Below are 23,484 nucleotides of genomic sequence, written 5' to 3'. Positions count from 1 at the left end.
TTATCCCCCATCTCTGATGACGTTGGGTGGACAAAGCTTGGGTTTGAGAAAGTTGCCCAGGTCACATTGTTAACAAGTGGGGAGCTGGGGATTTGCACCCTGGTCCCAGGAGTCTGGATCATGGAAAGGCCTGGGTGGGGCAGCTTATTGCCAAGGGAAGTCCTGCCCAAGCCTCTCCCATGAGAGCCCACCCAACAGCACATCTAGCAGAGTCAGCATTTCCTGGACCAGATGGACAAAACCTCAAAACTTCTTTGCAAACAGATTGTTTCCATGTTCTTTTGCAAACACAGAAAGGCCACAGGCCAGGGAAGGATAAGGCCAAGTGTGTTTTCATTGGGGAGAGTGAAGGACAAGTGTGAAGACACACAGCACTCCCAGCAGCCTTCTCGGCAGAGCCTGCCACTGGGTGAGCAGCTACCATGACTACCTATCATAACACTGTGAGGTTCATGCCTGTACAACCCTGCCTGTGAGAAGAGCAAAGTGAAGCTCAGAGAGGTGTGGGGACACTCTAAAGACAAACAGATAAGGTGGGATCATCACCACCATGCTGTGCTGGGACAGGCAGTCACCTGTCACACTGCTCATGCATGGCCTGCTGGGAGTAGTGAAGGCCTGATAGGAGCACAGGAACACTGTGGTGAAGGTGATGTTTCTACCTGGGACAGCTGGTACCGGGGGCTCTAGCTGATTCTTCATTGTGCCTGCTTTGAGTGTCAGAATGTTGCAGCCACATGTAGGGGAAGGGCTGCCTCCTTTCCACACCAGTGCACAAGGAAGAGCATGCACACACTGGCATCACCATAGACCACCGGCAGGATCAGGATCTGGAGCTCAGAGCAGAAACTGGCAACACCAGGAACTGGTGCAAGAGGAGGACCTGAGTGCCCCCTGAAACATTTCTAATTTTAAAAACATACTTAATTAGGGGGAAGTGATAAACAGTTGATCCCTTCAAAATATTCTCTTTTCCAAGGAATAGCACCTCAGCATTGTAAGAGGATTAACTCAGTCGTCAAAAACCATCACTATAGGTATGAGAAAACAGTGTTAGGAGTTACAAAAGGGTCTCAAGATCATGCAGGTCAGAACTGAGAACCTTCCAAAGCATGTGCTGCATGATAGCCTCTCTAAGATACCTGAGGCTTCGTCTGCTCCTGACACAGGGCAGATGGTCTGAGAAAACCACACTCCTCAGGGGACCCCAGGGAGTTGACAGAGTTGAGTTTGGGTTCCTGATCATCTTCTAAGTCTGGAATTTTGAGATTCTTCTGCACCTGTCCTTCCTCCAGAACAGAATCTGATTCAAGCGGGATTCCAAAGACTGAGGCATGTGCCAGGCAAGAGAGCAGGCATGGCTGGATGAGCGCATCGCCAGTGCCACCAACAAAGAGGCCAGGGCACTGAGATTTCCAGTGATTTAGCATCCTGGCTGGGAGGGTTCATGTGTTCTACGGTGAGTTCTGAGTATCCTGCACCGCCCTCGAGGACCTGCAGGGGGCGCGCGAAGCCAGCGTGTCTTAGGTGGCGGTGCGCATGCGCAGTCCGCGTCAGCAGCCAGCATCTTCCCTGGGGGCGGAGCTTGTTTTCCTCAGCACTGAGCGGGCGGCGCCATGGAGGCTCCAGGACAGCGCTCCCTGCGTGTCCGCGGGAGGACGCTCCCCGCCCGCTGTCTGAAGTTACGCCGGTTTCCCACTGCCTGCGCCCGCTTCCTGCCGGGGTGTGTGTGGACCTGACCGAGCTAGGGCCCCGGCCGGCTGGGCAGGAGGGGACGGGTGCGCTGGCGGGCCCGCTTCGACTATTCTCCTCGCCCGCCGGGAGCGGGTGAGTGTCCTCGTCCCTGGTCCTCACTGCCCGGGTCCCCGCTCCCCAGTGTGATCGGGGGTGTGTACACCGCGGGTCAGGAGCGGGGACGCAGGTGTAATGGGAAAGGGGCTGAGAAAGTACTGAAAGAGTTAAAGAGAAGTGTGTAAATCACATTATGTTAATTTTTATATTTTAAGTGTGTCAAAGTCAGAGTTTATCATGCTTTTACTTTCTTGTCTTTAAAGGCATGCAATCATTTATTTTATACTTAAAATATGCTTCTCATCTTATCTCGTTTTCAAGTCAAAATACTGCCATGGTTGACATTTTCTCGTAATATAGTGAAAATCTTCAACATGTGTGAATATAAACTCATCGAAAAAATCTTGCAGCATTCCATGGTGAGTAGTCTTGTTAAAAATAATATCCGGGCCATTACTAAATTATTACAAAAATATAAATTTTTTGAATCACTTTTAGAAGTTCCACACACAGTGGTATTTTTAAAACACCAACCACTGCATAGTGCTTAAGACCATTTAAGATGAAATATATTCAAACCTAAAACTTTAGAATACTCAAAAGGCAGGATAATGGCTGTTTTTTCATTGCAATTACATTTTTTCTTCGTAAGTGCAAAATACGAAGGTATTCAGCTAAATTTTGTATATCTTTATTCAAAAGGTGAAATTAGAATATAATCTCATTTTTTATTTTAAGGCTATATTTCCCATAAAAATTGGTATTTTTATCTGTAGGATCTTAATTGTCCATTCATTTGTTTTTTCTTTTGGTTTATTTTCTTTAACAGAGAGTGCATTTTTGTGTCTTGTTAAGAGTTTTTAATTCTCCTAACTTATTCCAAGAGACTTTCTCACACTGATAGTAAATAAGGGGAGAGGCCTTATAGTAACTGTGCATCTTTTCATGTAGTCAGGATTTTTTTTTTTTTTGGATGACTTTTTTTTTTTACAACTTCCACTTGGTTCACAATATTCCCATTATGACAACTTAATAAAAAATTGTAATCTATTTACACCAAGATACTTATGTCAGCACAGTGCTTTTGCTGATATGATTTTACATTAGATTATAATATTTTATTTGATTTACATATATATAATACATATTTTACATATGTACATACATATATGAATATCTCCTAAATGCCATTAATTTGCATGGGGTGGTAGCTGGTAACATGTGATCTTTCTGACCATTGGTTATTCTTATGTGTGTCTAACGTACTTCTTAGAACAGATACTAGAACATCACACCTCTCATTATACAGTATTTTAAAGGTTATATTTTATTTTACTTATTTTTAAACATTTTTTATTGAGTAATAGTCATTTTACAATGTTATGACAAATTCCAGTGTAGAGCACAATTTTTCAGTTATACATGAACGTACATACATTCATTGTCACTTTTTTTTTTTTGCTGTGAGTTACCACAAGACATTGCATATATTTAACATTCCACACATGAGTGATCTCATATGGTATTCCTCTTTCTCTTTCTGTTCTGCTCCACCTAGAATAACATTCTCCAGGAGCATCCATGTCTCTGCAAATGGCGTTATGTTGTCAGTTTTTGTGGCTGAATAGTATCCCATCATATAAATATCCCACATCTTTATCCAGTCATCTGTTGATGGACATTTTAGGCTGTTTCCATGTCTTAGCTGTTGTAAACAGTGTAGAGAAATCAGCTGAAAACCTTATGGGGGTTCCCTTGTAACTCACTCTGTTTTTCTCTTGCTTCCTTTAGGATCATTTCTTTATCCTTGACTCTGGCTATCTTGATTAGGATATGCCTTGGTGTGGGTATGTTTGGGTTCTTCCTGTTTGGGACCCTCTGAGCCTCCTGTGCTTGGATATGATTCCTTCTTTAGGTTTGGGAAGTTTTCAGTCATGAGTCCTTCCCATACCTTTTCAATCCCCTTTGTTCTTTTTTCCCTTCTGGAACTGCTATTATGCATAGATTGGCACACTTTATATTACCCCGTAGGTCCCGTATATTGTTTCCATTGTTTTTTATTTGTTTTTCTCTCAGCTGTTCTGATTGGGTGCTTCCTGTTTTCCTGTCTTCTAGATCACATACTTGTTCTTCTGTATTTTCTAGTCTGCTTTGCACAGCCTTTAGGTCAGCTCTCATCTCAGACAATGAGTTTACTACTTCTACTTGGTTCTTCTCTATAGTTTCTATTTCATTTTTGACAAATTTTATATCCCTAAACACTTTTTTTTTTAGTTCCTTCAGTACTTTGATCACTCTTTTTTTGAAACCTTGATCTAGTAGGCCATCAATGTCTTTTTCCTTGATCATGCTTTCAGGGGATTTCTCTTGATCTTTTAATTGGGAGTGGTTTCTCTGCTTCTTCACATTGCTCATATCTCTCTGGCACCGTGGCTTAAGGAGTATCAGTTACCTACTTAACCTGGAGATGGTGTGCCCTTAATGATTTGATTGACAGGTCTTTGTATCTTCCCCCTGCTTCGTGAACTCAGCTTGCTGTTTCATAGGTCTTCTGTTGGCGCCCTCATCTGTGCTGCTCTCAGTGGCTGTTGGGTAGCAGATTGTGTCCCCTCCTAACACTAGGTCAGGAGCTGAGCTCTTACCCGGTGGGCGGGCAGGTCACTCCCCCTCCTGATGCCAGTCAGATGCTGTGATCAGGGGGAGGCAGGTGGGCAGATCACACCCAGTCCCAGCACCGTGGTCAGGAGCTGTGTTCCTGCCAGGAAGGTGGGTGGCTGCCCACCTGCCCTCTCCTCGTGCTGGTCACTCTGCTGCTCTGTGCAGCTGCCTGCTCTGCCTCGGGTAGGCGGTCTGTAGGTGGGCTCGGGGAAGACTGCGGAACAGCCCCACCTATGCTCTGTGCCAAATCTTAGCTCCTTGTTTCTCTTGGCAGCACAAGTACTCTGAGGTGTCAGGGTAGAAAGATCCTCTCTGCCTCAGGCTATAAACAAGTCTCAGTCCTGCCTAGGAGGTTGTGGAGCCCCCACGTGCAGATTCAGGCCTCAGCCCCGCCCCTGCCCAGGCACTATGCACAGGAGGAGATGGTAGCTGTGGCTGAGCCCTGCCTCTCTTCTTGCGAGATGTGCCAGTAATGGCACAGGTCTGAGGAGACAAAGGCTACAGCACCCCTCCCCCCAGGGCACATGCCTGTTTAGTTTTGTTTACCTTCTGAGTTAAAATTTACCTGACAATGAAATGTATAAATTAGGCTTTTGAGGTTCATCCTTGTATCAGTAGTTGATTCTTTTTTATTGTTGAGTAGTATTCCATTGTTTGAATATACTATCATTTGTTTTATCCATTCTCCTACTGATAAATACTTGGGCTTTGGATATCTTTTTTTGCAAGCAAACTTTTTTTTTAAAGAATGCAAATATAATATACATGCTTAAATGTGAACACATCTTAAGTATACAGCTCAGTGATTTTTCACAAAGTAAACACATCTATGTAACCTTCATCCAGTCAAGAAACAGGACATTGCTGTTCCACTTTGGGTTTCTTCCCAGTTACTACGGCACCCCTTTGATGGATTCACCATCCTAAATTCAGCCACCATGGATTGGTTTTTTTGCTTTTGAAATTTATGGTCCCGTACTTTCCACTCAACATTATGTAAGATTCATCCACTAGTGTTTTCTGTAAACTAGTATATTTTTTATTGCTTTAAAGTATACAATTTGTATGCATGTGCCACCACTTATGGTTATGTATTTATTGTTGACAAGTGTTTGGGTCATTTTCTATTTGGGGGTATAACAAATACTGATTATGAGAATTTTCTGGATGTCCTTTGGTGCTCATATGTAGAAGTTTCTGAAGGGTACACACATGGGTTACCCTTGGTAATAGGGTGTGGGTGTGTGTGTATGTGTATGTGTGTGTGTGTACATATACACACACACACACACACATATATAACTTTCATTCAAAAAGCCTATTTCCAAAGTATTTGTAAGAATTTATATTCCCGCTGGCCATGTGTAAGAGTCCCCATTGCTTGCTGCCCTCACCAATGCTTCATATCACTTAACAACTAACTATTCTAGTGGATGTCTAATGGTGTTCCAAGTGTGGTTTTAGTACATATTTCCATTATTACTAAAGAGGTCAGCCCCTTTTCATAGCTTATGTGGATTTTTTTGTGTGTGTGTGAAGCACCTGTTCAATTATTTTGCATATTTTTATATTGAGGTTCTGCCTTTTTCTCCGCTGGTTTTTGTTCTTTATATGCCCTAGATACAAGTCTTTTGTTGGATATAGGTATAGCAAATATATTTTCCCACCGTGTGGCTTAGCTTTTCACTTTCTTAATGGTATCTCTTGATAAAAATAATTCTTAATTTTACTGAAGTCCAACTTAAAACTCTTATGTTTCATGCTTTGTCTGGTTTAAGAACTCTTTGCCACTTCAAAGTCATTAAACTATCTCCTACACTATTTTCTAGATGCTTTATTTTGGTGGGGGATTAGGTTATTTATTTTAATGGAGGCACTGGGAGTTGAACCCAAGACCTTATGCATGCTAAGCACACATTCCACCTGAGCTTTACCCTCCCCCAGATGCTTTGCTTTATGTTTCAAATATATTAGATTTATAATCTATCTAAAGTTACTGTTCATGTATGGTACAGGGTTTAATTCAATGCTGTTCCATTGGTCTATATGTCTAACTTTAGGTAGTTATCACATAGACTTAATATTGTTTTATAAGTCCTTTAACATTGTTCTTTAATATCATCTTGGCTATTGTTGGCCCTTCACGCTTCTCTATGTATTTAGATTCAGCTTGTCAAGTTCTACAAAAAAACAGTAACAACAATTAAGTGTTGGGGATTTTGATGTGCACATATAAATCTTTGAATCAGTTGAAGGGGAACTGACATCTTTAAAATGCTGAGCCCTCCAATCCATAAAGTTGGATTACCTCCCCTATATTTATTTTTATCACTGCTGTAACAAATTATCACAAATTTTGCAGCTTAAAGCAACACAAACTTATTATTTTATGGTTCTGTAGGTCAAGTCAGGAACAGGTATCATTTGGCTAAAAATCAAGATGTCAGCAGGGCTGTATGCCCTTCTGTAGGTCAAGGGAAGAATATATTTCCTTGTCTTTTCCAGCTTCTAGAGTTCACCCACATTTCTTTACCCATGGCCCTTCCTCTATCTTCAAAGCTAACAGCTTTACAGCTTTCTAATCCTTCTTCCAAAGTCATATCTTTCTGACCACAGCTGGGAAAGATTTTCAATTTTTAAGGACTCCTGTTGTTACACTAGGCCCATGTAGATAATCCAGGCTAATCTCCCTGTCTCAGAGTCCTTAACCTGATACATCTGCAAAATCCCCTTTGCCATGTAAAATAGCATATTCACAGATTTCAGGATTAGAGCATGGATATAGGTAGGGGTCAGCGTGGTGCACTATTCTGTTTATCAAACTGTTTAACATTTGACGCTTTCTGACAAACGTACAAGATAGAAGATCCTGATCATGTTTAGAATGCTTCCTCTGCAAAATATTGGGCACTGAGTTTATTTGAAAGGACTGAATATAATATTACCACAGGAATGGTTTCCTAATTCTACTGACATTTACTTACTTTATACTTAAATACCCAAAATGGTCAGCCAGAAGTGGGATCTTGGCAAATAAAATAAAAGTATAATTCAAGCTTTTACCACTGAATTTACTAGCTAATTCTATTTTAGAAACAGACAGAAAATAAAACAATTTAGAGTAAGTCTGATTACTTATATATTAAGTGAAAATTAAGTTTTAAAAGCATGTCTGAATATGGGATAAAGTAAGCATCATAAAATGTAATGTTAATATTTAGTACCTGCAAATCTCAAACTCCCAATTTATAAATAAGTTCATACTGTATAGCACAGGGAACTATATCCAATACTGTTTTGTAGTAACTTATGGTGAAAAAGTATGAAAATTAATATATGTATGTTCATGTATGACTGAAGCATTGTGCTGTACACCAGAAATTGACACATTGTAAACTGACTACATATATATATACTTGAAAGGGCTGAAAGGACTATATATACCAAGAAAAAAAATTAGATTGATAACCAACAAAAAAATCTGTCAGTAATATGCTAGAAACACAGACACAAAAGAAAATCTCAGGCATACATCTGTTTATAGAGTCCTAGAAAAAATAGTGCCTATGCAAGTCCCTGATAAACATGAGAAAATAGGAAAGGCAATATAAAAGTTCAAAATGCTTTGCTATGTAAGAGCTGCAAGGTGACTCAGACACAAACTTAAGTGGTCAAAATGTTTATATAATTAATGATAACTTAAAGTAATTGAGGACATCATTTTAAATGAGATAAAAATAGCTGCTCAATTTTCATATTACTAAGCAAGTCATTTCTGTTTATAGTAGGTTTATATTATTTTTATATGTATTTATATTTTATAAAAACATCAACTTAGATCCTGGCTGATAACTGACAGTGGAGCAACTGATTGATTTAAATGGGTATCATAGACTTATCAGATTTCATATGCTTTAAATATACATTAATTATTAGCTGTCAGGAAGAGTTCAATTTTCATTTATTCTAACATAGCTGTGTCACAGGCAGGTTACTCTGTATTTACAATGGAGGATCATGATAGATATAAAAATATCAAGCCTTATTGATCTTCATAAGGGTGCTTTTATAAGAAAAGGAGAATAAAATAAGAAAAATCTAAAATACTACCTTTTTTATAGTGTTCTAACAGTTTTATCTTGTTTTTATTTTTTTACTGAGTTATAGTCCGTTTACAATGTTGTGTCAATTTCTGGTGTACAGCACAATTTTTCAGTACTTTACGAATATACGTATATTTGTTTTCATATATTTTCCCCATGAGCTACTACAAAATTTTCAATATATTTCCCTGTGCTATACAGTATAAACTTGTTTATCTATTCTATAGATACCTGTCAGTATTTACAAATCTTGAACTTCCAGTCTGTCCCTACTCACACCCTGTAAAGTACTATTAAATCAACATATATTTATGAAGAACTATGAAAAATGGGAAACTATAAGTTGTTTCTTTAAATTGCAGCAAAGAGAACTACTTTAACTGGAAAATAGTTAAAATCTGGCAAGTTTTATGATTTCATGTTCACCCCTGACAGCTTTTTTTCCTCCTTTCTCCTTCAATCTTTTTTGGACCTTCTAAAGAACTAAATTAAAAAAAGAAAAAAAAAAAAGAAAGAAAGAAAGAATAAAAGAAAATTAAGAAACAGATTTGGATCTAAAATAACCTCCTAACTGGAAAGATTGTATACTTTGTGAAAAATTTACAGCTGCCGACTTATGATCTTTGTCTCTGTCCACACTACCTTACTTGTTAGGAAGGGTCTTAAAAAAAAAAAAAGTAAAGAAAAATAGCAAATTATAATGGCTTTTACATTTTAAATTCTTTTCTATGTGTCTACAATCTGCTCTATCATGAGTTATTAAGATAAACATTATCAGCTATACTCTATTTTCCTATCATGCACATTGTGACTCTGAGAAGCACGCACGCTCTAACTTACCATCTGCAGGTGGTGTACAGGTTAATGCAGTTCTTTTGACAATATATGGTTTTGTAGTCTAGTTGTCTAACTACTACATAATGGAAAAGATGTAGAACTACTGATACCACTGCCCTCGGTCTCTGTCATTTACCTTAAACATACCTGGAAAAGTAGATTCAAAAACTCATTGGCAAGAACATTTTTCACACTCCAGAGATGATATTCCTCTAGAGTTAAGATGGCCATTCTGAAAGAGAAACAATATTTAAGAATATCTTAAATCTTCATCTTCTTATATTTGAATAAAATCTGTTTTATTAAACTTGCAATGGTCATTTGTCTGAAAGAAAACTAATGATTTAACGTAGATGCTATGTGTTCATCTGAAAGTAGGCCAGCAAGAATAAGTTCAAAAGTAACCAAACTCTGAAGTAGTCAGTCACAACGTGGGCAATTTATCACCAAAAATCTTCTTCCTCCAGTAAGACCTGGGAAATAACTCACAGTATCTTCTGGTTCAAGGTGAAGTTTGCTAACAGAACCCACAAAAGGTTCTGGTTAGAGAAAAAGGACTATTTACTAACTTTGAAAGCATCTTTCCAAACTCTCTGGATTATGCCCTTTGACCCTAACAATTTTCTAAGATCTTCTTTAAAACATCTGGCAATATTATTAGACTTCTTAAGAGATTTAAAAAAACTAAATATATATAATAAATGAGTATCTATATTAACATTTCCTCAAAATAAAATTTAACATTACTTTCACAAGTTGAATAAAGCAGTATTTTTTTTTTTTTGGTGTCAAAGTGTACCAAAAATTACATTTATATACAGTAGACAATATTTCTTGGCAGGCAAAAATATAACCAAATGCTTCTTACTTCATGTTTTGAACAATCACCTTAACAATCCTAGATGAATAATAATGTTCTTAGCTTTTATTACTTAATTATATTTTTATTATCTAATGATTTATTATTTAATTATATTTAATATTTATTATTAATGATATTCATGTATTCATTCAATATATAATACCATGTATTATAAGAAAAGATTTTAAAGCACTATGATGGTAATTATTGGCTTTCATGATGCAACTTCCATAAAAGTATATTAACACCAATGTAATGGTACAAAATAATGGGTAATATTGTCACAGTCTAGTCACCAGTGAATATGGGTAATAGGTTTGGTTGAAAGGTCCAAATTCTATTCTAAATTTTTACCATTTCATTATTATGGTTACACGGAGATGGAGCAGCTAAATGATCTTTTTTTTTTAATGTTCAAAAGTACAGCCATAAGAAGAAACACGGTCTTACATAAAAATAGACAGCGATGATAACCTCCATACTTATCAAACACCCAGAAAAAAGGCAATGGAAATTGTATCTCTACATAAGGTATTTCCTAACAAAAACTTCCCTATGTTTCTGTTTTCATATATACCAAATAGAAATGGCTACCTTAGTTTTGGGCAGAAAAGTAAATGAAGACGGTTATCTGAGTTGCCAAACAAAGATCAAGCCCTGAAAAATTCATTTCTATTATTTATTTCTGTTGAGTGTCAGTTAATAAGACTATGATGATTTCTTCTGGATTTGTGATTGAAAAAAAAAGTTACTTATTTTTCTAAGCCTGTAGAAGACCACTATGGTCTACATCCTACCATCTGCTACTTGGTACATGTCAACATTTGAATAGAAAGGGTCAAATTAACTCATATGTGTCTCACATATATGGATTATCTTCAGTTTCACAGGGATACATAGACATTAAGGCAAACCTATTATAATATCTTTAATAAATGTTGTGAAACTAAAAAAAATTCAAGGCTTTATTCTTTGTAAAGTACATGCTTGTTTCCGCTATTATACACTTATTCTGGCTGCTATTAAAAAACTTAGAACAGACCCTCACCAATATTATTGAAAAAAAATTTTAAAACTATATACACCACCCAGACTGAGATAAAAAATAATTTCCATCATCCCAGATATCCTATGGTCCTTCCCAGTTAAATGACCCATCTCCAAAATCACTATTGTAACAATTATTAACATGAGTTGTCTCTGTTCTAGAACTTCGTATAAATTGAATTGTACAATGTGTTCTTTTATTCTGTGGCTTCTTTTGCTCAATATAAGCTTTGTCTTACCATAATGTATTAAAATGGGAGAAGTAAAGATTATAAACTACAGATGTCAAGGGCTGTCTCTACTTAATTTTTATAAAATGCCTAGCTTATAAAATATAATGTTTTTATGTAAATAACACTTAATGGAGTTGTTTAAAGGTGGAATGGGCTTTCCTTAGGGACAACTTGGAGGTATTGTAACCACAGGTCCAAATAAGCATTTAGCAGGGATGATGTAGAAGAGATTCAAGTATGTATATGTAAGGTATGTATACCAATTCAGAATATAATGTATTTTTAGAAAAGAATAAATTAGTCTCTGCTAGACTCACCTTTGTGGTGTCATGTGCATTCTATGTGTCTTCTACAATGTTGGATACATCCACATGTAATTCCTTTAAAACCAGAAACCCAAATCAGTAGTTAGGATAGAGAAGGTATCATTTTTATTAGCCAGTAGCTGAAGTATAAAGTATTTTCGGTCAACTTTTTTTTTCTTTTTTTAATTACAGAAATAGGTTGCTTGTTTGCCTTAAAAATTTATGACAATTTTCCAGTGGTTTCATTTTTTTAATATAATACATTCAGCTTATTAAATTTTCTAAGGCAAATTCTCTTCCCAATTTTGCATCTTTGGCTATGAATATTTTGAGTAGCATAATATAGAACCTAGAAGTAGTAAGAAATCTTTTTCTCAACCTGTTTTAAAAAGTTCTTCACTCTATGTTCCTGTTGGAAGTTTACATTCAAGAAGATGTATACAATCAGACTTTACCAGGGTATCATCGGTGCAGTTGTCCTTCCAGACCTCTAAATGTGCAACCACGTGTCTCTCAGTTCAACCCTAGAGAGAACTCCATCACCGTCAACATCAAATACCTTGAAGCAAACTAAAGAAAAGAAATTCTTATGGAGGGAAATTACTTTCATATTCTGAAGTATAATACATTTTATTACAAGCTGCCCTAGTAAAATTACTTAGTTCCTCAATTACATTCTGGATTAAGTTCTTATTTGGAGGAGATTGTGTCATTAAAGTCCTTTGTACTTGTAGGAATTCCTGTACACTTCACAAGTCTCTCTCCTTATATCATTAGCCAGCTTAGAGAACTGTATCCTTCACCTAAATCTAAAGTTAAATTTCTTGCAAACTGAAAAAGAAGGGCCAAGTTACTATACAATATCTCACAGATTTTGAGAAGGTAATTCAAGCTTTTAAATTAATTTCTAATATTTAAAACTGATCACTTCAGAGTTGATTCTTACAATGTTGAAAATATTCCATCTACATTAAGAATCAACAAAAAGCTGGTACAGTCAGCCCCCTGTATCCATTGGTTCTGCATTCACAGGTATAGACAATAGATCAAAAATTATATATATATATATATATAAATTTTCCCAGAAAGTTCTCAAAAGCAAAACTTGAATTTGCTATTCACTGACAACTATTTACATATCATTTACATTGTATTTACAAATAATTACATTGTATTAGGTATTACAAGTAACCTAGAGATGATTGAAAGTATACAGGAGGATGTGCATAGGTTATATGCAAATACTATGCCATTTTACATAAGGACTTGAGCATCCATGGATTTGGTATCTCAGGGGGTCTCAGAACCAATCCTCAGCAGATAATGAGAGATGACTGTATAAAGATTTTGCCTCTCCAGTGTAATTAATGTGCACCCAATATTTTTGCCTAAGAACAATCTCAAATCTTCAATGAAGTTTATATACAACAAGCTAAAAATCCGAAATATCAGCACTTTGCTAATTAACATCAATATCAGCAAAATTGCTCGTTAGTCTAGTTAGTTAACTTCCACTAGTCCACTGGCAAAAAATAAATTAAAAAAAAATTTAAGACAATAATTAACCTCAATTGAGAAACAAAGACTTCAGCCTCTTTAATACCAGAACTTTAATGTGAACAAATAATCTATCACAAAGCCAGGTTAGAGTAATGGTATACTATCAGGGAAGATAAAAGAAATCTAAATTTTTAAGATTAAATAATTATCTACTTCACACACCTGTGTGTGTAATAATTATGTATTAATTATGCTATTAAATTAACTGAGTACATCACAGTACAACATTACTAAAGAATATTGAACTAATAAGTATCATACCCAAAATACGCAGTATTTGTGAAGCTGTATTTTAGAAATATGCAGAGATAATGACCCTAGTGAATATATAAGAATTAGGTTCCAATTAAATGTAAACTGCTGCATTTTCCTAACCAAATATGGTTAAGATTTATTAATGTAATATGCTTATAAATTACGCTATAATATTTTAGCTAGGTTTAAAAGATAAATTTAGTATTTAATAAAATTGTTTTATCATAAATTTAATTTTGCTAATATCAATATACACAGTGCTAGAAAATAAGTTGGAATTCAAGTTAAGCAAGACAAATTTTCTATATAGACTACCAGAAAATATTTTCTATATGCTTAACATTTTCAAACACATCATGAATGATGTAGTTCATTTATCATGAATTGTACATTCATCTGGAAAATCAACCATTATTAATAACAAAGATCTTAAATTACTCCACAGTAAAAAAGAATAGATGATTGAACCTTTACACTGACCTCAGTAAAACCTCAGCAAGAGATTGCTATTTGCCAAAGGGATGAAAATTCAAGCCTTAATCAGATGACTTTTTACATGAATGGATGCTAATTTTTTTCTCTGCGTAGCTTCCAAATTTTGTGATGTTTAACACACTTACATTTCTGTCTTTCAGCCAGAGGTCCTCTGCAACAAGCTGATAACCCACAGGATATCTCCTTAAAATCTATGTGGCTGTCATGATTTTCACCAAAAGCATTAAATAAACCTGTAAAATAGGAACACAGAATAAATCACAGCCAACAAACTTCCTGTTAATAATGACATGCTTATGAAAGGAGGCATGACTCGCATAAACTGACTTAGTTTTTAAAAGTTATCAGTAGTTTCCACTGTCTTAGGAAGTTTTTTTTTTTCCCCCCTGTAATAATTATAACCAAAATTTAACTTTCTAGAAGAAAATACTATCATTTAGTGTTTGGTTTTGTCTGCCTACCTGTCTCTATCTTATATTAATTCCAAAAGTCAAAAGTGATTGTAGAATGTAAAAAATAAAAATATATTTTAAAAATTTAACTGGAAAAAAGTCAGAGACCACAATTATCCTAATTTGGAAAGACTAAGAAGAAAAAAGAAAAAAGAAGAAAAGTTGAACTCTATCAAAGATATACTGTGTTGTTATTAACAAGCTTCATACAACTCCTTCATGAAGCAAAGAAAACTAACACACTATATTATAAGAGAAAGAAATTCTGTACTGCAGTCTTCATTGTACTACTTAATCTGTATATATAAATATATTAAATTTCAGAAAAAAAGGGCAATTTATAATCTAATCCTGTGGATTTTAAACTTTTCATAAAAAATAAATGGAATCATTTTGTTTTCAAATGAAATGATTTCTCAATCTCTAATTCTAAAAAGGTAAAAACATAACTGCACTGCTGAAGTGGAAGCCCTGTCTGTTCTAGCTCCCCTAACAAATATTTCTAAAACACACTAGAAACCTGAAGAATACAGACTATTTCAAGAATCTAATTCTGTGCCCTCAAAGAGCAGAAAATTGAAGCTAAGAAGTAGTTAAATGACTTGCTAAAAGTAAGAAATTTTTTTAAAAAGGTCTGAATCAGAAGCAGAACCCAAGCTTTCAGATTTCAAATACAGTTTTTATGATTATCAGCCACAACTACTCCTTGTAAACCTCATTTAATATATATATATATATATAGTAGTGAAAAGTTTAGAGCTAAGTGAGGACCTTAGAGATGGTCTAGTCCAGTGGTTTCTTAATTTTTTAAGGGTGGGGGAAGGATACAGCAGTGGAACCTTCTTCTATATAAAAGAAATACAATAGACACTACTCAGCTGAGGAAGAGGTGAGGTCACGTGTGGAAGCTAGAGCTTTGCCTATTTAGTGTCCACCACCCTGACCTTGCACCAGATGCTGAGGCACCGCACTGGAGCACAGTTTCATAATGATTGTCTTGGTCAAACTGATTTTATGTATGAGAATATTCAGGTGCAGAAAGGTAAACCGACTTACACAAGGCTCCAAAGGTGGAACAAGGCTCACGTGTTTACCAAAGAACATTTGTAGAAAATAGAAGGATTCCCACCTTCACTCAGAGATGGACGAATTGGTGGTGAAGCCAATGGGCCAAATGTCTCTAAATCAAATCATCCAGTTCGGGATTGAGCCCTCAGCAACCAACAGCATTTCTCCAGATGAATGATGTCTGATTCCTCCACTGACAATCAAATCAAAAAAGATTATAAAATCTCACTCTTCTCTTCTGGACAATTAATTAGTTCATCCTGATAATGTAACTTCTAAAGATACATTTTAATTTCCCAGTTAAACTGTTAAAAAACTACCTAAAACAAAAACTCTGAAAGACAAATATATTGTATCTAATACAAGTGGCATACAAATTAAATTCAAATTAACATAAAAGAGGCTTTAAAATTGGAAAAAAATTTGCAATTTCCCATTAAGCAGGCTGTTTAATTCCAACATGTAAAATAATAAACTAAGATATTTATTTTTTGCTTCCCACACTTTTTATCTGTATTCACTTTGGTGATTTTAATCTCTATCTTGGATTTGAAAATTCTTGATCATAGTCTCTCCTGGCTACACAGGTAACACACTAATAGCAGAATCTCTGTTTGATTTATCCTGTCATTATGGTAACCACTTACACATTTAATACTTATTAAATAAATGTACAAAGGGGATAGACCTAAGCTTCTCCTTCTTGGTCCTAAAATTCTTACTACCCCTCCTATAAAGGCAGGAGCCTCCTCTGTAGGACAGAGTGTAAATGTATCTCCTGAGAAGGATTCCACAACAAGGGTTGTCTTTACAGCGTGCTTTTAGATAAGATGTTTTTATGGGACATTTCAATAAAAGGATCAAGGACCTAAGCTTCCCAGTATGGTGGGAGTTGTGATGGGCATGGGAGGATGCTCACTTGGGAGGATGAGATGTTAAAGACACTAACAGTGAAAAGGACAGGGCAAGATGAAGGGCGATTGGGAAACAGGACCACAGAGATGTGACATCTACTTCCCACTGTCATCTAAGTGATACCTACTTGAAAGAAACATTTCTACAGTTAAATTCTATAATAGGGGGTTATTTAAATGAAGCATACATATTCTCAATGAGTAGATCACCTAATTTTTAGAGATTTAGAGTGCATTAGCATTTTCAGAGTACTTTTTACATCAATAACTAGTATTTATAAATTCCTGTGTGCTAAATAAGTATGTGGAATTATTTCCATTTTGCTTTTAGACTTACTACAGCTTAACCTATTCACTGCACTGATACAGAGTAATTTTTCTAATGAATAAAAATGATAATGTACAAACTTGTTAAAGATTCTTTAATTTCTCCATCACCAGATTTATGAACATTTAGGCCTATGTGTCAGGCCCCGTTTCTTACCAGCTTTTCACCAACACCTTACAATTAGGTTATATTGCATTACCCAGAGGTCAGGAAATGTTCTTTCACACATCCATGTCTTTATTTGGTCTTGTGTCCTCTGAGGAGAAACCTCCCCACTTTCACATCCTTCCATTTTACAGCCTAACCACTAATCCTTCTGTGAACACCTTCTAATGCTTTCCAACCTCACCAGCTACCCCAGGGTCTTAGCTTCTCTCTTCCGCAACTGTCCTCCACTGTACATAGTATCCAATATTCAAGTGAAGTATGAGTCCTCATTTACAGGTCTGTGGCCTCTCTAGATTACAAAGTATTTGGATTCAGTAACCTTGTCCTTTTATCACTGTTGCTGCTAGAATTCATTTCATAGGATCTGATACATAGTAACCACACAGTAAATACTTGCTGAATGAATGAATGAATAGCCAAGGCAATCTTCACAGCCAAGGCTTCCCCATCCCAGCTCAGTATTCTTTCTGTTACATCAAAGAGACTCTGCCCCATGAAACAACAGACCCTGCACATTTTAACAAATGTATACAATTATTAGGAACTATTATTAGAACAGAGACTAGCACTACTGTTCTCATAGTTATGTCACATAAAAAGTGTATTAAAGCTCGTTCTGATTTGTTATTTATACAAATCAGCTATGTCTGTCACCAGTTTAAATATTAGTAATTTAGAAAACAAAAGTTATTGACTTATCTACTCATCAGAAAACATTATGACAAATCTATTTACATACCTCTTCTGTCAGTTTATATACCAACTGGAAAAGAAGAGGTGTACAGTCAACTCTGAAGGTATAATTGCCTGCAAAATAAATAAGAGAGTATTTTAATACCTCCAAATGGACTTCAAACCTGTATTTAATTCTAACTTTATTTTCTAATTATAAACAAGATATAACAGATTTCAAATTGAAGGCATCATTCCTGGAGAATTAAAAATAGGGTGGACCCTACAGATTATCATATTCAGTGAAGTATGTCAGACAGAGAAAGGCAAATATCAAATTGTATCACTTATATGTGGAATGTAAACAAACAAAAAAATGATACAAATGAACTTATTTACAAACCAGAAATAGATTCACGACATAGAAAAGAAACTATGGTTACCCAAGGAGAAAGGGGGAAGGGAAGAGAGATGTTAGGAGTTCAGGATTAACAGATATACACTATTATATATGAAAAAGATAAACAACAAGGACCTACTGTATAGCACAGGGAATTATATTCAGTATCTTATTATAACCTATAATGGAAAAGAATCTAAAAATGTATATGTATATGTATATGTATATGTATATGATGTATATAACTGTGTAACTTTGCTGTACACCTGAAACTAATATTATAAATCAAATGTACTTCAGTAAAAACAAATAAATAAGATTTTAGAATAGATAGATAGGTAGGTAGATAAATAGACAGACAGACAAACAGTCTGGCTAAAACTAAAACACAAGGTGGAAATAACTCTTCAGGAGCCAGAGAGGCTGCAGCACACACTCAGGATAGGAGGCTGCAGAGGCGGACTCTGCTGCTAAGGCCGCAGCTCCTGCAGTAACACTAAGGGCCATTGCTCATTACGGCAGCAGTACCTAGGGGTCTTTGGCAAAGGAAGTGGTAAGGCCATAATGTTCATGTTTTTATTCATTCATTCAATTCAATATCAAGACTTTAGACTAGAGCATGTCAGTAACTAACATGTGTCCTGTGACACTTACCTAGAAATAACCATAATATGATGAAAGCCTACAGATGCACATGCCACATGTCAGGGTCAAAAGGAAGTCTGTAGTGGGTGCTTATTTCAGAGTTGGTCCAATACATACAGGAACTATTTCTGTATGAAATATTTTACCCCAACTTTTAAAAATAGCTCCACAGGAAGAATGTCAAAAGTACTAAAGTTTTAAGTAGTAATCCAAGATAGGCAAATGGTAAATATTCTAAAGAAATTAGGATCAATAGCTTAGTTATGAATCATATTGATTCATTTGAATCATAATAATGTTCTCTCTGGTAAAATGGAGAAACGGAGGTATTATTGAGGCATCTCATAGAAAGAGGATAATCCTAGTTTATGAGTTGGAGTTGATAGACTTAAATACTGGTATACTATTTAATGACAATCTGAAATAAAATTTACCTTCTGTGTATGAGTCTGCATTGATATATGCAACCTCTCTCTCCTGGAGTGTTTTCACATTCTCCTGTAGTTGAAGCAAAGCAGTCACTTAACTTACAGCATTTACAATTGTGGAAATACAAGCAAAACAAACAAATTAATTCAGTAAAAGAGTGGTTTGCAGGTACCATTATAAATCAAACGCCTATGCCTTTGACCATAATTTTATGAAAATGCTATTAACTGCTTGATAATATTAATGCAATTAAAACAAGAAAGAAAAATATTAGTGATGCTGTAGCCACTTTTCATAGCAACAGCACAGAGACCCAGAGGAAAACTGCCCCTGATCCCCTGCACCATAATATGAAGGGGGAAGGCTCGGAGATGCTCAGCCTCACCCTGGATCTACTGGAAGAGAACTGCTCAAAGTAAGGCCTGGAAATCTGTACTTTTAAATGGTGTCCCTGGCAATCCTTACAGACATTAAAGTATGAGATCCCTTGACGTTGGGGATCCAAGTAACTTTACCATATTAAAAGTGAGGAAGTTGGAAATTTGATTTATCAAGAATTTTTTGAAAGAGAAGATATTGATGAAAAAGAAAAAGAAAGGAGGGGAGGATAGAGAAAAAACTAGAGGGAGAGAAGAGTGGCTATTAGGACAAAGACAAGACATTTCTCTCTCACACATACATGCACACACGCACACACATTCTAGAAAAATACAGCAGAAGAAGACTAATGCCATCACACACATGGGAATATGCAGAGAGAACTCTTTTCTTCTCTCTGTTTCTCTCTCTCTCTCTCTCTAGCTTGCTACCTTATAAGAGCAGTTACAGTAAAAACATTTAAAGCTGTGACTGGTCATCCCACAAATGAGAATTCTCACCTCTGCACTTGGCCACACGGGATAGATGACAGCTGATTCTGCTGCAGAGTTTCCATTATGACAGAGCTACAGTAGAAATAAAAAAGATTCCTTAAATATATGTAAAGGTAAATGTGCTGCTGAATATGATCAAGAAGCTAGTAGAAAATGGGAAACAATATTCAAATTGTCTTTTAACTCACATGAATTTAAATTAATGTAAGGCATATTATCTTGTATCTTGGATTTATTTTATCTGTATTCTAAGCTGCTTAAATTATAGAAAGACACATGTATTTCTATATACATGTATTCACAAGAAATTACAAATTTCTAAAAGTAAATGACCTTAATGAATAAGATCTGATTCATGTAAATAACTGTATTATGAAATGCATGTTCATAACACCAACATAATAATAAGACTTTGCAATATACATGGAATCAAATGTGATACAAGTAACTGTGATTTTATTCCCATACTTATTTGATTCATATTATTATTTTAAAGTATGCAGAAATGAGTCAGAAGGAAAGCATTTTAAAAACCAGACACAATGATAAGAAAGATATGACATTCTTCAAATCAATTCTATAAAACTTGGACTCATAAATGATGAACAAAACAGAGGATAGTCACAGGAAAGTGCTTTTTGGTGCACCTGCCTTTAAAAAAAACACACAAGCCTACCATGAACATGTAAGAACTTAGAGTTACTGGACAGAGAGCCTAAGGGAAGAAGACGAAAGAAGGGGGCCTATGAAAGACACTTTAAAATAAAGCATTAAGAGCCAGTGACAAATGAAAATTAATCATAATTGAATTAAAAATAAATCTTTGAAATTTTAGAGTAATTCAATTTACAAAATCATTGTATTATACTTCCCAATCAGGCACTTTTGTAAATGGTAAAATATACCTATGGTTACAATTTAGTACGGAATCCATAAAGGAGAGACTATAATCAGAGTATAGTCATCTTAAAAGAGCATGTTGTTTTCCTAGATAGAAGAAATCCAAGGAAACTGTAAAAACTTGAAAATTAATGCCAAGGATCTATATCAGATTTTCAATAAGCTAATTCACTTGTCAGAAGCAGCTTCCTAGGTTTGACTATTTTCTGAGCTTACAGATTTTACTTAATTATCACAAAACAAATACAAATAGAAACTAAAATATTTTAAAAATAATGAAAAACTTGGTTTGTACTTAGTAATTAAGAGGTTGTTCTGTTTTACCAAACTGATGTAAAAGCAAAAGCAAACTCTATTTCTTAAATTTTCTTGAGTATTTATCCAAATTAAAACAATATCAGGTAATGGAACACATCTGTGATTACCCTGAGATACATGTTGACCAAGAAGATACGTTTTCTGTCTTAGTTACCTCAGCCCATTTATGGAACCCAGAAGTCCAAATTTTTCTGCATCCCAGCTGGCAAAAATGGTAGTTCTTCTCGGTCTCCAGCCTGTAATCATTGTTAACATACATGGTTAGGTACATCTGCCTAAAAACAAAGGAAAATTCACTCAAGTCACTTTCTGTCATCACTTGCCCAGGAAACATTATTTACCTCTACTAATCAGTTTTCCAAAATTCTGGACTACTTCTTATAAATCAGCAGTTCCACTGGTTAGGTCAGTACCTCCAAATACCCAGAAGTCCTGATGATCTCCCAGAATAACACACCTGTTTGGAAAGGAAGGCATTTAAAAGAATGACAACTTAGAATGTATTATAAAGAGCAGTAATTTATGTTTTTAAATTAAACTTCCTCCTGCTTGAGTTTCCTCCATAGAAAACCATCAAGGTAGTGTCTCCTTTTAGAATTTACCTTTTTTCCCCACATTTAATTATATCACATCAACCAGGAAAAAAATATTAAGAGTTGATTAAAATTTATCTTCTCTTATTCCTGTAATCTTTGTAAAAACAAAATGTTTTAAGACATTTTAAAAAATTCACCAACTCACCAAGTTTCACAGATCCTCAGGTAGTTCTGATTACATCGTAAATGCTTGTGATTTTCTTGATGTTATGAACATGCATTTTAACCTTCCTAGAATTTCACAAAGGGAACAAATTACTTCACATAGAGCATTATGTCTAACAGGTTCCTTCCAATGTTTTATTCTAAGTCTCAGAAGTACAGAAAACTGTTTAATAGGATGATAAATTCCCATATGCCCACCATCTCAATTCAATCATTGTTAATACTGTTGAACTATTTGCAAGCGAGTTGCGCAAATCATGACAGTTCTCTCCTATGTATTTAAGAATGCACCTTACAGTGAGATTAAAAAAAAAATCAGTATTTTATATTTTTCCTCCCTCATAGCTCTATTGTTGGTATTTATTTAAACTTCAAAATCATTATTCAACGTGAAAAAGAATCTTGTTCTTAGCAATTTAAAAAAAAAAAATGTGTATTTGTCCATTTAGAGCTCAAATCAATTAAAGGATATAAGCCCCAGATGCTTTTTTTGATATTTTGACCAGGGAAAATTTCTGTTTCTGACTTTTCTCTTAAACTGTTACTGAAGCTATATACTCTGTTTTCCTTGTGTCTGTATGTGTCTGTTTATAAATCACATTTTTCATTGTGTACCTCTAGAGGGTATTAATACATGAGATAATAAAGTCTATGTTAAAGGAACTCAGTTCTAATTGAGTTAAATAAACACTTTTTAAAAAATTCTTATAAAATAAAACTGAACTTCTAATATCTTAAGAGTTTTGAAATTTTAAAACAAGCTTCTTACAGAACTTATAAAATACTTGCAGAATCCAAATTCACATTGCTAAGGCAAATCATTAACCAACAAGGCTCATTTAACCATTTTAGTTTAATAAAAACAGCTATCTCCTCTCTGATTCATCAGTGTGAAGTTTCCCTTTCCCTCTACATTTCAAGCCAGTCAAACTAAAGTTCTGATCATGCCATGCTGTTCCCCAACCCTGCACAAGCTGTCTTCCGCAGCTGGCGTTTACTGCCTGTCTTGATTCTGTGGAAATCTTAGTTTGTGTAAAATTAAGCTCAATGAGCACACGGTCCGTGGTCATGCCTCCTTAACACCAGTGCTGTCCGGGGTTAGTAACAGTAACGACTATGCTGGTAAGCGCACGGGGCCATGTAGCAGTTAAGCGTTCACCACTGTGACCATCTAACCCACCCCCACAGAAGTGACCAGTGAACTTCGCTCCTTCCCCTCTTCTCTCCTACTCCTTCCCTTAAGTTAACCTAGGGTTTTGCATGCATAGCGTTTTGACAGTTATCTGAAACACTGTTTTAAACCCTCAGTTGAAAAGGGAAGACAAAATGTTACACCTGGCCCGGAGAAGGAGAGGGGTGGGGAGTGGCCCAGAGGAAGCCGAACGGGACGCGCGGCCTCGGATCACAACAC

At 35.6% G+C, this 23,484-nt stretch overlaps 1 protein-coding gene and 1 long non-coding RNA gene across 4 annotated transcripts in view; one reads left to right on the top strand and one right to left on the bottom strand.

The window, feature by feature from the left end:
• Positions 1-1,457: 1,457 nt before the first annotated feature.
• The window catches only part of LOC135320731 (uncharacterized), a 48,341-nt gene continuing 26,314 nt past the window's right edge, over positions 1,458-23,484 (top strand). Inside the window, exon 1 of the long non-coding RNA XR_010380001.1 lies at positions 1,458-1,827. This is a non-coding gene — a long non-coding RNA (uncharacterized LOC135320731). The remainder of the gene's footprint in view (positions 1,828-23,484) is intronic.
• Positions 3,093-21,618, bottom strand: LOC135320730 (N-acetylated-alpha-linked acidic dipeptidase 2-like). Of its 3 annotated transcripts, none has more exons than XR_010380000.1 (9): positions 21,467-21,618; positions 20,101-20,166; positions 17,816-19,291; positions 15,655-15,859; positions 14,272-14,379; positions 12,292-12,406; positions 11,849-11,911; positions 9,537-9,621; positions 3,093-6,629 (listed from the first exon to the last, which is right to left on the bottom strand). XR_010380000.1 is itself a non-coding variant. In XM_064483812.1 (9 exons), exons 1-5 carry the CDS (start codon positions 21,581-21,583, stop codon positions 15,812-15,814), a joined length of 363 nt encoding a protein of 120 aa, XP_064339882.1. In that variant the 5' UTR covers positions 21,584-21,618; the 3' UTR covers positions 3,093-9,621; positions 11,849-11,911; positions 12,292-12,406; positions 14,272-14,379; positions 15,655-15,811. The 3 variants fall into 3 exon arrangements, 2 of the variants coding, with proteins under 2 accessions (XP_064339882.1, XP_064339883.1); XM_064483812.1 differs by having other exon boundaries at positions 3,093-9,621; positions 17,816-17,883; positions 19,228-19,291; XM_064483813.1 differs by having other exon boundaries at positions 3,093-9,621; positions 15,728-15,859; positions 17,816-17,883; positions 19,228-19,291.

Source organism: Camelus dromedarius, unplaced genomic scaffold (assembly GCF_036321535.1).
Source record: "Camelus dromedarius isolate mCamDro1 unplaced genomic scaffold, mCamDro1.pat HAP1_SCAFFOLD_114, whole genome shotgun sequence".
NCBI classification, from domain to species: domain Eukaryota; kingdom Metazoa; phylum Chordata; class Mammalia; order Artiodactyla; family Camelidae; genus Camelus; species Camelus dromedarius.
This window is presented reverse-complemented; position numbering and strand designations above follow the sequence as displayed.

What these genes read in the sequence shown, in the direction of transcription:
- LOC135320730 (XM_064483812.1), bottom strand. Translation starts at nt 21,583, where the DNA reads ATGTACCTAACCATGTATGTTAACAATGATTACAGGCTGGAGACCGAG. An exon ending in TGCAGACTCATACACAGAAG is followed by an intron (nt 17,884 to 19,227) that starts GTAAATTTTATT and finishes TTTATTTTGCAG; the next exon opens with GCAATTATACCTTCAGAGTT. An exon ending in TATATAAACTGACAGAAGAG is followed by an intron (nt 15,860 to 17,815) that starts GTATGTAAATAG and finishes TTTGATTGTCAG; the next exon opens with TGGAGGAATCAGACATCATT.